Source organism: Filicampus tigris, chromosome 6 (assembly GCF_054856515.1).
Source record: "Filicampus tigris isolate MCC_2025a chromosome 6, RoL_Ftig_1.0, whole genome shotgun sequence".
NCBI classification, from domain to species: Eukaryota; Metazoa; Chordata; class Actinopteri; order Syngnathiformes; family Syngnathidae; genus Filicampus; species Filicampus tigris.
In genome coordinates this window covers 9,422,800-9,438,630 of record NC_141222.1, presented here as the reverse complement: position 1 = coordinate 9,438,630, position 15,831 = coordinate 9,422,800, and the positions used below count along the sequence as shown (strand labels likewise).

The window sequence follows — 15,831 nt, the reverse complement described above, 5'->3', positions numbered from 1 at the left end:
AACGTATTCATTCATACCATTGTGGTAGAGGTTGCTAAATTTAAATGCAGCAACTAAGATCAGTGCTTTTATACTGTACTGCTGGTGAAGATGTTAATCTGCTCAAATTTGACTCAGAGGAACTGATGTTCCCCTTATCAGCTCTCTGAGTAGGCACATACTGCTAACATTCAGGAAGTTAACCAAAAGGCAATATATGAACCAACAAGTGAATCTGTTGCACTTGAACCCCAAAGAAATTAACAATATGTAGCAATTTAAGACGTGAATGTGAAAAACAAAATGATAGTCTTAGTTATTAGCTTCATTTAACAAAGATAAATAGAATCTGTGCAAAGTAGACACTGCTCACGTAAAGACTTGTTAATGTGCTTGTAGCTAGTGGTTCAGATCAAGCACAAGAAAAGCAACACGAGCATTTTCTTTCAAAATGGCTGGAGGAAAAAAAAAAGCATAATCAGGGTCTGTTCAGATGTTTCTAACGTATGCTTGCTCAAACACACATTTATGTGAGAAGGGCTTGTTGACTGTGTCTTGTAGTAACTCATTTCCTGCACCTGTTGGTTGAGATCAGCCATCTTCCGGTTTCTGTTGCCATAGCGTTCCAGTCTTTGCTATGTGTATCACATGTGCAGGAGGATGCAAAGATAACCGTGCGAGTTGCATTGTATGCACAAACTGTCTTCTGTCCACGCAGGAGACAGCCAAGCCCACTTCACGTTTCAATGTGTGGAACAGCTCTTTGTTATCAGTCACTTCCTTTGGAAATTTTACTTCTGGATCCCGCAAATCATTTTTCACGTACTCACTTTTATGTCTTGAGGCTTTCAGCCCTTTTTGTGCCGCAAAAAAAAAAAGCTCCCACGCTCCACCGCGTTGTGCGTTTCAAACTTGTGGCTCAGTGCCGGTGCTGTGGTGCGGACCCTCCTGCTCGTTGATGGTGTGGAGGAGGAGGCACACTGGAGGGTGCAGCGGGGCGCTGCTCGTTATGTGCGCCGGCTGGGAGGATCCCGGCGCCGCCCGCCTCTCCAACCCGCCGAGCGCCGGCTCCTCCTCCGCACCGCAGGAAGACCGGTGAACACAACTATCACAGAAATCTCCAGCCTCCTCCTCCTCCTCCTCATCTCCTTCGCGGCCCAGCAGGCTCTCCAGCTCCCGCAACTCCTTGCCTTCCAGGCCACCTGCTCCACTACAACCATTGCTCCCACGTGAGCCACACACACACACTTCAATCCCAGAGTCACCTGTAAACCGTCGCCTTCTACCGTTAGGGAGTCGATCCTTGTCATCTGACAGGTCCTTCAAAAGAGGATCCTTGCAGTCGCTTCTCTTATCCTCCAGGTTGAGTCTTTCCCTACTAATTCCCTCGGACAAAATGATCATGCCCGAATCCTGTGATGTTTGTGCAGGCTTGTTGTCAGCCTTTGGCATTAAATCTAAAGCAGTTGTTTGTGGCTCCTCTGGATTGGGCCCGTTGCGCAGGCCGTCCGAGTCGGGGGGTGCTGGGGCCGGTTGAATGGCTGGACAGCATCCATCCTGCTGCTCAGGGTGCGGCTGTGAGACTGCTGCGGATGCTCCTGTGTGTAAGGCACTGTAGGGTGGTGGAGGAGTAGGTGGACGGTTCACTACTTCTTCGTAATCTGGCAGCAGGTAGCTTGGTAGAAACCCTACAGGGGAAGATGAGCGAAGAGATTCAGTCCGAGAGCTATATAAACAAGGACTACCAGCGGCCGACCAGCGGCACGGACGACTTAAGACATCGCCAAATAAAGTGTGAAAGTGTTTGTTATTTTTGTCTTAGATTGTCTTAAAACTTTAACGTAGTTTTTAGCGAACGTTCCGTCGTGCTCGTCAGCTGCCGCGGTCAGTCGAAGCTAAATTCTGATCACAGCCTGCAAGCTTGGTATTTATATTCTTCATTTAGCATTTTTATAGTTAAATTGATTGTTTAACAAGTATTTAGAAGTGTGGGAACCATGTTGGGGTTTGCAACAACGTACCAGGCGCAAATTCCCCAAAACAAAACTGTGCAATAAATATCATACAAAATAATAATCATAATCATAAGTCCGACTCTACTTTGCGGGTTTCACTTATCGCGGCGGGTTCTGTCCTCCCATTAACCGCGATGAATGAGGGATCACTGTATATGTATGTACACATATACATAGGGGTGGGCGATATGGCAAAAATATCATGACTTTTTGAAAATAAAATCACGATCACGATTTTATCATGATTCTTTTTTACATCTTTTTTTAAGACTAACTTGCACATTTTTGACCATTTTCCTCATGTTACACATATAAAGCATTTAAAATGTGTATAAAACTCAAAGAAAAAAAAAAAAGACATTTTAAGTCAGCTAAGCTTTCTGAACAGGTTTTAATTTAAATAGTGCCAATTTTTATCAAAATGTGCAGTGAATGTAATGAAAAAGGAAACAAACACAGCTCGTAAGGCAGGTCTAGTACTTTGAAGAGTCTTTTAAAGCCATCGTTTCCCACAGTTTTAATGGGAATCATGTCTTCAGCAAGGTAATACCGTATTTTCAGGACTATAAGCCGATGGTTTTTTCATAGTTTGGCCGGGGGTGCGATTTATGTGTGAAATTAACATATTACTGTCATGGATTGTTAGTGCTGACTTGTGACTTATATTTGATTTAAATCAACATAAATAAAAGTCAGCACTAACAAGCCATGACAATTACTTCTATATCATTTCACATTTTATTGTAACCCACATAAAGAAACATAAGATACATCCTAAAAGCTATTAAAATGCATGAATAATTTAAACGGTTAAAGTCTAATGTTTTGTTAAACAAACAGGCCTTGCTAGTCGAGGAAGCCAGCTTATCGAAACAGCTAAACATTCACAAACTCCACTGACTCCAGGTGTGCAGCGAAGTTGCCTGTTTATTTTGTGAAACTGCACAAGAAACAGAAAATACTATCAAGCTACGCATTACATACACATGTGTCTTCATAGACATGAACAAGACGAGCCTATGCTAACGATTAGAGATCACGATTAGCATTAGCGATAGCGATTAGTATGTTCAGTCAACAACCTACAATCATTCACAATTCAGCTCCTATGTAAATGTTGCATGCTCATTACACACAATTGTCTAAGTTACTTACAGGCAATGGTTAAACAAGAACGGACCACAAACAGGCATTTGCCTGCCTCTGGCTGGGGTATTGCATCATGCAGCCACACACGTAAGAAGCCGAGCACAGACGAGAACAAAGACACAATTACGACCGAATACATGAATACTTTTGGGGACTTGGAAACATTCTACATGGTCGGGGATAAATAAAAGACTTATTTAATCGATCTACAAGGCGATGGTTGAACAAGAATGAACCACAAACAGGCAGTTGCCTGCCTCTGGCTGAGGTATTGCATCATGCAGCCACAGACGTAAGGAGGAGCACAAAGGAGATGAAGACATAATTACGACCGAATACATAAATACTTTTGGAGACTTGGAAATATTCTACATGGTCGGGGATAAATAAAAGACTTATTTAATCGATCTACAACCGTTTTGGTGAGTTTAAAGTTATCTTACCAAACTTTCTTGTATGCTACATGTAGCATCGTAGCTCGGTGGAAATGATGCGTGCTAAGCGAACAATTTCCTCCCGAAATGCGACTTATACTCCAATGCGACATATGTTTTTTTTCTCTTTATTATGCATTTTATGGCTGGTGCGACTTGTACTTCGGAGCGACTTATAGTCTGGAAAATATGGTAAGTCACTGCCTCAGTTACTTCTTTGCACTGCTTGTTTGTTTTTTCATATGGAGTGCTCTTGTTAAATGACTGTTAGCGTGGGTTGCGTTAGCTTGGAGCTAGCGGCTGCCTCTGGCTACCATGTGTCTGATCTCCGTTTGCTTTGGCTGTCACCGCTGGCGTCCGAAGAGAGTCTCTGCAAACTTTGCAAATAACTGGTTCGCGCTTTCTCCTCCGAGGAAAAGAAAAGCAAATCCACACTGTGAATGTGGAGTTTCTTTTCGGGACCAACTCTGCTTCGTGGTGACTTTCCGCTATAGCCTCTCGCTATACAAACAAATAGGGAGGCGGGGAGTGTCATGTACGGTGTGCTGTGCGTGCTGTGACCAATCACACCAATCACGGCTCAGATTCAGAAAACAGGTCAGCCGTGATTGGTCGTTGTGAGCAGTTGTGAAAATGGCCGCCCCCAGAGATGGCTAAAAACGAGTGCATTTTGCTGCTTAACTTATATTCCACAAACGCAAAATTAATCAGAATGCCATGTTTCAACTAGTGGGCCTGCTGGGAACATATTCTTGAACGCATTTTTCCGCTTTAAACCCCTTGATTTGCACTGTTTTAATGAGAATCATGTATTTATTAGCAAGGTAATAAGTCGCTGTCTTGGTTACTTCTTTCCACAGCTTGCTTGTTTTTTTCATATGGAGTGCTCTTTTTAAATGACTGTTACCATGGGTTGTGTTAGCTTGGAGCTAGAAGTTGCCTCTGGCTGTCATGTGTCTGATCTCAGTTTACTTTGGCTGTCAGCATAGTGTTTTGGCACTGTCTCCGCAAGTGATTAAACAGGTTTGTCGTGTTGCCACCCGACATCCGAACGGAATCTCTGCAAACTTTGTAAATAACTTTGGTGTGTGCCTTGTCCTCCGGGGAAAAGTCAAACCAAATCTACACTGTGGATGTGGAGTTTCTATTCCAATTCTGTTTCTTGGTGACTTTACAAAGCCATACAAACAGGGAGGTGGGAGTGTCACGTACAGTGCACTGTGTTTGCTATGATTGGTTGGGTACGCGTCAGCGGCTTTTGAGCCGGCATAGAGCTAAACTGTATAGAATGTGCCCAAAAGACAATGAAACAATCTTTCAGCTTTAGGAGATCGTCAACACGTTTAAGTCCTTACGAGTTTTTTATTCCGTTTTTTATTCCGTTGTTCTGAATTCGTGACGGTGATGACAGTTATTTTACCTGAACTGAATCATTAAGATCAGTTCATCAAAAAGAATCAAAATTTGTTTACCGAAGCGTTCAACCCCCCTCCAACATTCACACAGCCGGACTGTTAACAGAATCGTTAAGGGTGGAAGTTATCAATACTCCATTCTTAAATAATTCAGTCCAATGACCAGTTTAGAACAGGGGCTCAGTACCAGTACCCATTGCTAATAAAGAACGGAAAAAGGTGGAATATAACTTTTTTCCCCCTGATAAAAGAAGAGCCAGCCTTGCAGTCGGTCGATTCAATGTATAAATAATCGTAGAACACAATGTTCTGTGGGTCTTGACATATCAATCAAAATGCTCTGAAATGGCTGGCATTCTAGGGGGTTGAATGAGCTGAGTAGTGTACATGCGAAAACCCAGTTAACACTGTTATTGTCAACAAATGTGTGAAAGTCTGTTCTATCATTTGTCATTCATAGGTGATCGTTACATACGGTACGCAAAGAGGTGCATAACAACACATTACCGCTGTCGAGCTCGATGGTATTTCAGGACTGTGATTAGTCATTATTTATTAGTGTAATACAATTAGCCAACAAATGAGTATCAACATGAGCATTAATGTATATAATAATAAGTCTTACTGAAGTAGAAGGGCACCGAGGGATAGTTGTGTGCTTCACGATAAGCAATGAGGTTGATCTCGTGCTGTCGCTGCTGTTGCTGCAGTCGGTGTTTGGTGCGGCGATGGTGACACACACAGCAGCAGCTCAAAATGAAGATGATAGCCCAGACCAACCAAAACCCTACAGTAAGGGACAATCCACATACATTTATCATGTTTGAGAACAGGATGTTCGATAACAATGATGTACCGATGCAACCTTATCAAATTAATATTAGTATCACGTCAGTGTGATGAGTTTGATATATTTCCTGGCCCACATTGGCAAAGCACTGACACACCTAGTCACAGCTTCTAATGGTCTTTCTGGCAAAATTCAGCTAATGTTAGTCCAAGATACCTCCCTACCACTGTTTTTTCAATTGAGACAATTGCGTGTGATTCCAGCAAAGCCTTTCTGGAACGTTATGCGTCTTAAGTTGCACAAAAATTGTTTCATCTGCCATCATAAATGATTGATCATCATAGATGATTTAAGACCTGTTTGACTCTAAAACAGATTATTTCTATTATTTCTATTTATCATTCCCTTAAAATTAACACAAATCCTTAGTAATAGTAATAATCCATACTCTGCACGATCACCTTTAACATTAAGAGATGCAAAAACATTGCACACTGAAACTTTGAAATCTCTATAACCACGATAGTAAAAGATCATTCTTGGATTTTATGGCATCATATCAATAAGACAACAACAAGATGGACTTCAAAATCTTAATCTTATCTTGAGTCTAGCAATGCAGCTGCCTCACAAGAACAGCAAAACAGCATGTACCGTATTTTTCGGACCAGCAAAGTGCACTTAAAATATTTTAATTTTCTCAAAAATCGGCAGTGCGCCTTATGTATGAATGTCGGGTTTTTAGTTTGTCGTCTCTAATTCAAATTCCTTCCTATTTACTTTCACGCATCTAATCATTAGCAGACATATCGCTCGCTAAAATTCACATTTTAGTCTGTCATATTTTTTCAAATATCTGTACTATTGGTCAGTCCACACGTGGGGTGTTATTTTTACACATTTTTGACCAAACTAAAGTGTTGGAAATGGCTCGCTCTTTTTCACGTTACAATGCTAATGGATGAACAAACTCACCATTTTTGGAGTCTCCTCAAAAATGAGTTTTTGGAGGTATAAGGTTTTGGCCCGACGCCAGCAATAAACTGTTTTTGTCATATCGGAACTAGAAGTACTTCCTGGTTCTGTCTCTAAGAATTATGGGGGCATGTAGTCCTACAAGCCTAATGCTGCGGTCAGACCAAACGCAAGATGAGTGTTTCTGGCGTAGCGTTTTCCAATGTTAAAATGTGGAACAATAACATTGCGCTCAGTGGGAGCAAGTATTAAACCACACCGCCAGCTTCCAATAGCAAAAAAGTAACAGGCTTGGATAATGGCGGGCGAGGAAGTTGGCATATGTGGTTCGTGCATTATTTACAGCTGTTGAAGTGTCAACATAGCATTTCGCAGCCAAGGTAATAACACAACCACCAGATTGACTAGCGATCAAACTTTTTTTTTTGGACTGTCGGAGGAGCCCCTCCTCTCAAATGGTCCGAAAAATATGGTAATCAAATCCTGTATATTTATTGTATGTGTTGACGGTATGGGCTGGAAATAGGTGGAGACTTACACCAAAGCTCATAGTAGTAACTGCAGCACTGAGATTCTCCACAGCAGTGACCTGACTCACACATGTAGCTCTGGTTGTTGACACCTTCACAGAGAAGTAGGCTCTGCAAGATGAAAAGAGAAGGAAAGGAATGCATACAACCACAATTCATCTTGAAAGTTTAAAACCATCACAAAGCATCCAGTTAAAACATGGCCGGCTACAAATAAGAACTCGACTAATTGTAGTACTTATAGTAACTTGTTAAGTACTGGTGCCACTTTCGATCGGTCACCGATCGTTGTCAAATTTCCGTGCAAAAGTACGTGATCGGTATGCCGATCAATGCCTTTCATTACTGATCACAAAAACGATCACCCACAGTGTGTACTTTGCATTCTGCAGCCAACTACAGGCAGTCCTCAATTTACGAACGAGTTCCGTTCCTACACTGGAGATGTAACCTGAATTTAGGCGTATGTCGGATTTCACCGTGAAATTTGAAATTTACATCAAAATGCTTGGTATAAAAAAAAAAAAGAAAATACGTTAAAAAAAAAACATAAGATGCTGTACTTCGTATTACTGCTGAGAGGTGGATGGAGGAGAAGGAGAGGAGGGCGAAAAAGGCAAAGATACTGCCGGCGCGCATAGACACGATCGAGACACTCTGCGCATGCACAACCGCAAGGAATGCTGGTCTCTGTAGTACAGGAAGTGCTTGTATGCGGAAGTGCGGTGATTGGCGCACAACCACCGCAAATACCCAAGCAGAAGTAAACAAGCTCAGAGACGCAACGCAGCGCAAAAGCACACTTTTGAAGCGAGGAGGAAACCGGCTGCTTCATTCCTGTGGTGAGTGACATAAATATCAAGTGTTTTATTGACAGTTGAAAGTAACACGGAAATTACGTCCATTTCAGTCACGACGCCGTGCGTCGCCGTCACAGTGGCTTATTCAAATGCTCTGTCAGCTCATTCATGTAAACGGGATATTCAGAATGTTTCAGAAATCGGAATTTTGACCTTAAACCGAATATTGACTGCATGTACATAGTCACTATGGTGTTGGGGACCAAAGGAAAGAGGAAGAGGCATGGGCGTCATAAAGTCGTAGGTCGCGTACGTCGTAATTTGAGGACTGCCTGTATATACCAACCTGTGTGCAGTTTAGCGTCCCCTAACCCCTTTCCTTAACACTGCACCTTACAAACCAAACCAGTAACTGAACCATAATATATCTTCTTATCACCTTTGTGGAATTTCTGCACTGTCAATTTGAAATAAAGTCCTTGTTTTATACAATAAAGGGATGGAAATTTGGGTAGAATGTTTTTTAATATGATTCATCATTGAATCAAAAAAACGATGTGACAAATTAAGCGATTATTAATATACAGTGTCGTGCGAAAGTATTAGAACCTTGACCTTTTCTACCTTTTGCCATATTTAAGCTCCAAACAAAGATAGAATGGGATTTTTTTTTGTGAAGAACCAACACCAAGTGAGACACAATCTTGAAGTGGAACAAAATTTATACTATATTTTAAACTTTTAACTTAACTTTAATCTTTTTTCCTTCAAACAAATAACTGTAAAGTAGGGCCCGAAATATTCACCCCCTTTTCTCTCAGTGTAGCCAACCGACTCGAGAAGCTCCCTGATGTTTTCTGAATGATCCAATGTTGACCTAAATTAGTCTCTGTATGAATGCACCTGCTCTGTGATGGTCTCCAAAAAAAAGAATATTGCAAACAGCATCATCAAGACCAAGGAACACACCAGGCAGGTGTGGAATAAAGAGTTCTCCTGAGCTAGATGACTCCGCAAACGGTGCCACGACGGAATGTAGCCAAAGTAGATCTCTGACTGACGAACAAGGACACACAGGTAAATAAAACAAAGTAATATCCGACCCGATTTTCATCCATCCTTTTCTAGCAACCGCTTATCCTCCCTCACTCGGGTCGTGGGAGTGCTGGAGGCTACCCCTGCCATTTTCAGGCAGTAGGTGGCCTACCCGATGTAGCTTTGTATAAACGTGGATTCCCCAGACGGAAGGATGTATTTTCCAAAGCAAGCATTTTCCTTGCCACCATTGCCACCATCTCCGGACCCCTTCGTAAAGACTTGGCCACCATTTGCAAATACCCTAGCTTGGTTGTCTTGTGTTTGCAAAGTCATGTGGGATCATGCGAGAGCTCTTCCTCGGAAGACTGGATTCTTGGCCGGTGGTGGAAGAGAATATTATTGTGTGTGTAGAGCTGTGTTGAGATTCTCTGAGCACGCCACCCACAAAATGACCAAAACTGTTGAATGCCAATTTTTTAAATCTTTTTGTGTGGGGTGTTTCAAAGATAAAAAAATATTTTAAGATTAGACAAATCTCGCCCCAAGAGGCCGAACACAATGAATGTCGCGTCGCGCCTGTTTATTGAGCTAAGGGACAGCTACAAGATCCATATTGGGTGCAGAAACCCTACAATCTGAAAATGAAGCATTTTTCATAGCCCACTTTTATACACGAATTGTAATGAACACAACTTTATATATTTATAGTAGTACATTACTAATATTTAGTAATGGCATTGAACTCGAATGAACAGATTTGAAAGGACACTGCCTGAATGGCAGTCGTACCTAATCGATGATAACAGAAGCAAAAGAAGAGAGAGCACTGTAAACAAATTCACGTGAAAGCTGTATGGATTTGTCCAGGAAAATATTTTCTTTTAAATTAATGATTAGCTAGCCAATGATCTGTACGAAGTTAAGACTTTTCTCTCTCTAGATTACCAGCACAGGTCCCGAACCGAAAGGCATGATAATCCTGGGTCCAAAATCCCAGACCAGTCCCTCCACCACATAGGTTACACTCCCACACAAAAACTGCTCTCAAACATCCAGTGTTGCTTCTTCCCCCTTTTTGCCCCACACACCTACACAGCTCCACTATAACACACACATCGAGCCCAGCAAGGATTGCTCTATGGAAATTTCCAAGCAGCAGCAGCAGTGAGACCAGTCCACACAATCCATTTGATCATCACAAACTCAACTGCTGACATAAGAGTGGCCACAGCCTTACATACCTGATAGTGTCATAATCTCTCGCCATTTATTAAATCTTTTTAACTTATTTGACGTGTTCCAAAATGCTGCTGAACTGAGATACTGAATTCACTGGGTAGAAAAAAAACGAAAGAACACATGACATCTCAAATAACTTCAGCTGTTTTCATTGATCTGCTGGCTTTTCCCCAGCTTATGTTCTCAACCTGGCCACCTGGGCCTTTATTGCCACTTGATACTCAGAATCTAACCAGTCCGTTTGATTTGAGTCTTCAGCTCTTCCTCCATTGTATTAATGGTGTTTGTCCTTTAAAAAAAACAGCCCTTTTATACAAAAACACACCCTATTGGAAAACACAATGTGTTGAAGGAATTGATCTCAACTAAAAAGGTGAACAATACTAAAGTCAGTTACCCACAGCCTGGTACACGCTGAACACTTTTTGCCACGATAATTTTTGCAGGTCTCAGATGCAAGATTGGAGCTAAAAAATTATCAAACCATCTCACAGTACAATCATGGTAACAAACATGAACACACACAGATGACGTAATGGTACTCTGTTTAGACTGGACATACTGTATGTTCAAGGCAAGGTTGTGTTATCTTGATTATTACAGCAAAAGTAATTCCATGTTCTTCCCATTACTTTCATGTAAAAGCAGGTGACATTCCTCGGTCAAGCAATCAATAGATGGCAGCATTTCCAGAGTACCAATGTTTGGGGGGGAAAACGCGCCTCGAATGCATTGCTTCTCAAATGGATGCTGGTGGTGAGGAGCCTATCAGACGGTACTGATGATGAAAAGGACAGGGCGACATCAACTGAGCAACAGGTGAAGAAACAAAAAAAGTTCTGCTTTCAACCACAACACAGCACCTGTGGTTGCAGTACGAGGGAAAAGACGTGTTTTTTGTTTATTGTCGACAGCGTGGCCCCTCTGTTGCAGGTAATTCATTACTAGTTCCTGGTTCAACTAACAAGGGATGGACGATTATGGAAAAAATAATAATCACGATTATTTTGATTGAGATTGAAATCACGATTATGAAAACGATTACACCCCACCTTCATATCTAAAACCAACAGTCTTATACTTGGGTTTTAAAATGGACAGTGATCTTAAATTGGAGCAGAAAATCAGCACTGTTGTAAAGCCCAGCTTCTTTCACCTTAGACAGCTGGCTAAGGTAAAGCTCCTCCTTTCCCATCAGCAATTAGAAACAGTCATCCATGCCTTTGTTACAGCTCGACTAGACTACTGTAATGCACTTTGTAACGTTTCGGGTTAGTGCGGTGAAGAGGAAAAGACGAGGCAAAAAAAGTACACGTCCACGGCAATGCTGGGAAATCAAAAAAAGCCCGTCGTTTATTCACACACACAAAAAAGAGATTTTTTTTTTTCATTCATCCGAACTTCACCTTGCGTCACAAAAATGGTTGACCAGCAAAAACAGTGGGACTGCAAACATACGTCCATATCCTTCGAAGTCTGGCTACCAACTGGCGGGGAGTCAGGGTGGCAACCTACACATAGGCGCCAGCCTATGACATCACTAGCTAGCGTCACCTAACTAAAGGACCCAGTACATTTGTTACAACTTTATTTTGGAGTCAGACAGTCCTCTCTCAAACGTCTCCAGTTGGTCCAAAATGCTGCTGCCCGCCTACTAACTGGAGCTTGGAAGATCGAACACATAACACCAATTCTGGCTCCCAGTGCGTTTCAGGGTTCAATTTAAGATTCTCCTATTTGTCTATAAGTCATTAAATGGCCTGGCCCCAGCGCAGTGATGCGCAAATCAGTTGTTTGCAAAGTTTGCAGAGACTCGGATCGGACGTCAGCACCAACAGCCAAAGCAAACGGAGATCAGACCATTGGTAGCCGGAGGCAGCCGCTAGCTCCAAGCTAACGCAACCCACGGCAACACAGCCATTTAACAAGAGCACTCCATATGAAAAAACAAACAAGCAGTGTAAAGAAGTAACTGAGCCCCCATTAAAACAGTGGAAAGCGAGGGCTTTAAAAGACTCTTCAAAGTACTAGACATGCGTAACGAGCTGTGTTTACATTTACGTTTTGTTTACATTCACTGCACATTTTGATAAAAATCGTCACGATTCAAATTAAAACCTGTTCGGAAAGCTTTGCTGACTTAATGTCTTTTTTTTCTTTCAGCGTTTTCTACACATTTTGAAAATGTTTTATACGTTTAACATGAGGAAAATGATCAGAAATGTGCAAATTAGTCTGAAAAAAACGATGTGAAAAAAAGAATCATGATAAAAACGTGATCGTGATTTTATTTTTAAAAAATCGTGATCTGATATTTTTTCCAGATCGCCCACCCCTACATCATATATACTGTAACTGATTATAGTGGTGCCAATACACTGATAAAATCTAGCTGATGTGTCAACTGTGAAGTCATTGACACACGCCTGACACCTCCTACTAATCAACAGCCTTTACAGCAACATGCATAAACAAAAGAAATATACACACAGCAAACACATGGCTGCTAGGATATGCATCATTTCCTAAGTACAGGCGGTCCTCAGTTTATGACCGAGTTTCATTCCTGTAATAGTGACGTAACCTGTCTCTACAAATCCACCACTAACCGACGCTAACACAACAGTAGTCATAATTACAGTAACTGTATAAAAAACACTTCTCGGACTTCTTGCGCCACGTGATTACGTAGCACTAGTGCAAACTAGTTCACTGAGCGTCGCTAGTTAACCTTGAAATGTTGGAACCTTATGTGGTGCTTGTGCACGTGCCTATAAACAAGCACTGATCCAATAGGTCAGAAATTGAAAGAAAGAAAAAAGAGTGACATCCAGATGCATGTGAAAGCATACTCAGCCTCTTAAACGTATATCGTGGACAGTAAACAATGCACACAAACTATTCAATTGAAAAGAAAATGAGGGTGCTATTTTGTATTAAAAAATTAAAGTCATAGACTCAGCACATTTCTAGAGTGCCATTAATACTGTATTTATCATTGTTGCTGTGTCACTCCGCATCATTTTCACACTTTGGTTGTTGATCAGTATTACCACACTATTGCATTTATCATTGCATAATGGATCTCCGTTCGTTCCAAATCCATTTTGTTAGTGTGTTTTTTGCAGAATGACACCAACTATCAGCAACAAATTCCTTGAGTTTTAACATACTTAGGTTTGAGAACTGTTGTTTACAAAGAGGAATGATTCATATGGAAACATGAAACTCAATTTAACATTTTGATTTTCGTACTTTGCTCCCTAGCCGGCTTTACTGCACTCATGCATCAATACATTCCATTATGCAAACATATTATTGTAACTCTGTCTTTGTCTCCCAAGGTGATGACTCCCGTGATTAGAAATGATGAAACATGACAAATTAAACCACAATGTTACGATATACTGCTGTGTGTGATCAGACTAGACTTTACAAAGTGCATCAAGCAATAACTGGCGAGTGCAGTTTTCATCTTGACATTGTCCCTTTAGAATGGCAACTGCATTTGAAATGTACCCGAATGAAAAGAAATACTTTGCAAGCATTCTATGATAAGAGAAGCCTTATTAAATTGCAAGTAGCATGGCGACGTTCAGACCAAGTTTATGCAACTATCATGTGGGCAAAAACACACGAAAGCAAGGCCCCGAGTCCTCCAAGCTTCCTGAACTTTAGCAATGCTAGGTTGAGTTAGCAAAAGCTATTAGCGAGCAGATCATCTTGTCGTTGACAAGGAGTCCTAAAGGTCGCCAATGGGTAACATTAATGTATTGTGTTCTTTACGACAGCCGTTGGTTTTATGTTTAACAAACTAGTGAATGTTTATACTGACTGTGCTAACTTGGCCAGGTGACTGGCCCCTTGCTAACAGCTCTGACAAGAGAAAACTAGCTTGCTTAGGACATCTTACCCTGTCGGTTGTGGAAGCTGTGGGGGTGACAGAGGCAACGTTGTGCAAAAACAATCCCATTTTAACAGCCGATGCGACTTTCATTCCTCCAAAAAAGATGCACCAACTAAGGCAAAAATATGCAACCACTGCGGTTCACAAACTTCACCCGAATATCATCGACTACTTCTCGGGCAATGTCTCGCTAAGAGGCCGCTGTGAGTGCCGCCTCCCCTGCATGGTGGAGCTTTCAATGAGGCTCGGAAAGGACCGCAGTGAGCAACTGGTGGCTGGAGGGAACCTCAGGTCTCGCAGCTGTTACACAATCTGTTTGTGCCTCCTGCATGAGAGTTCGGCGAGTGTCTGCTTTGCTGGGGTGTGGCGTGATCACCTCGACCCGATCCATGTGAGCAACGTGAAGGGCGTAATGTACATTTGCGTGGCTGGCACTGGTTGAGCGGACTGCGACGTCATTGGATAACTCGCTGGAAGCTAACCAATCACTATATCATGCGTCTTTCCTCTCTGAACTCATACCAATCCACAGGAACAACAGCTCGTTTCTATTTTTAACCCGCATACTTAAAACTTCCAAATTTACTAATACAGTATCGTTTAATCTTGGGTTCAATTTGAAGGCAGCAATTTAAATCTGCAGTTATTATAATACAAACAGACCTTTTCATCATTACATCACGTGTACATCCGGGTGGAAAGAGACGCAGCATTTCCGATGGCACCGTAAACCCTCCTAAAACCCCTTGCAAAAAATATGCTATCACCGTTCCTGGTGGCGATCATTTGAATGTTCCACTTTGGAGAAAAAAAATGCAAATCACGGATATCTCACAAAACATTTTTTTATTCAAATGTCTTCCTTTTGGATTTAAGAAACACTAAAAACAAAACCTTGCATGGATGCAATTCAAGTAGTGCTGTACACACACACACACACACACACACACACACACACATGCACACACGCAAACGCACCATTGCGCCGGCATGAAAATGATGATGCGTATGTTTTCACACCGAGACCAGACTACTTTTACTTTTTAGCAAATTAACGGATGAGTCGGCAAGGGGCAACTCAGTGTCCCGCAACACCAAGTAGCCCTGGTATAGTGCCGTCCCTGAGTGACTTGTTTTGTTTCAAACCTGGACTTGGGCTGTTTTGTGTGGAGTTTGCATATTTTCTCTGTTCTCATGCAGCATCTCTCTGGTCTTGCTACTCTTCTTCCTGCAAGTGTAAGCCACATGCATGGACGTTATGTTCAAAGACTCAAAATCGCCCTGAGGTATGAATGTGCGTGTTAGTGATGGCCTCTATGTGCTGGTCTCCTGATTGACTGATGCTCAGTTCTCACCCAAACGCAGAGACAGTAAGTGTAAATTAATTTGAACCACCGCAACGCTATTCTGCCTTACTTGACCTCACTTCTATGCTTTTCATGAAGTGGCAAATGAACTTGCTGATGCGCTATCCATGGAGCCCCTGGGATACGTAACCCATGGCCGCAACCTAGCCCCGCCCTTGCTGCAACGTCACATAGAGTTTCAGTTGTCGAAATT

The 15,831-nt window shown here is 41.9% G+C and overlaps 1 protein-coding gene across 1 annotated transcript; it reads right to left on the bottom strand.

Moving 5' to 3' along the window:
• Positions 1–289: 289 nt before the first annotated feature.
• Positions 290–14,679, bottom strand: wbp1lb (WW domain binding protein 1-like b). Its single transcript, XM_086034045.1, has 4 exons — positions 14,278–14,679; positions 7,296–7,398; positions 5,618–5,779; positions 290–1,667 (listed from the first exon to the last, which is right to left on the bottom strand). The coding sequence occupies exons 1-4, from the start codon at positions 14,359–14,361 to the stop codon at positions 886–888; spliced, it is 1,131 nt and encodes a 376-aa protein (XP_085890171.1). The 5' UTR covers positions 14,362–14,679; the 3' UTR covers positions 290–885.
• Positions 14,680–15,831: the final 1,152 nt, after the last annotated feature.

Coding starts and splice junctions, on each gene's coding strand:
- wbp1lb (XM_086034045.1), bottom strand. CDS start 14,361: ATGAAAGTCGCATCGGCTGTTAAAATGGGATTGTTTTTGCACAACGTT. Junction 7,399..14,277: donor CAGCTTCCACAACCGACAGG/GTAAGATGTCCT, acceptor TTCATCTTGCAG/AGCCTACTTCTCTGTGAAGG. Junction 5,780..7,295: donor TTACTACTATGAGCTTTGGT/GTAAGTCTCCAC, acceptor CCCTTACTGTAG/GGTTTTGGTTGGTCTGGGCT.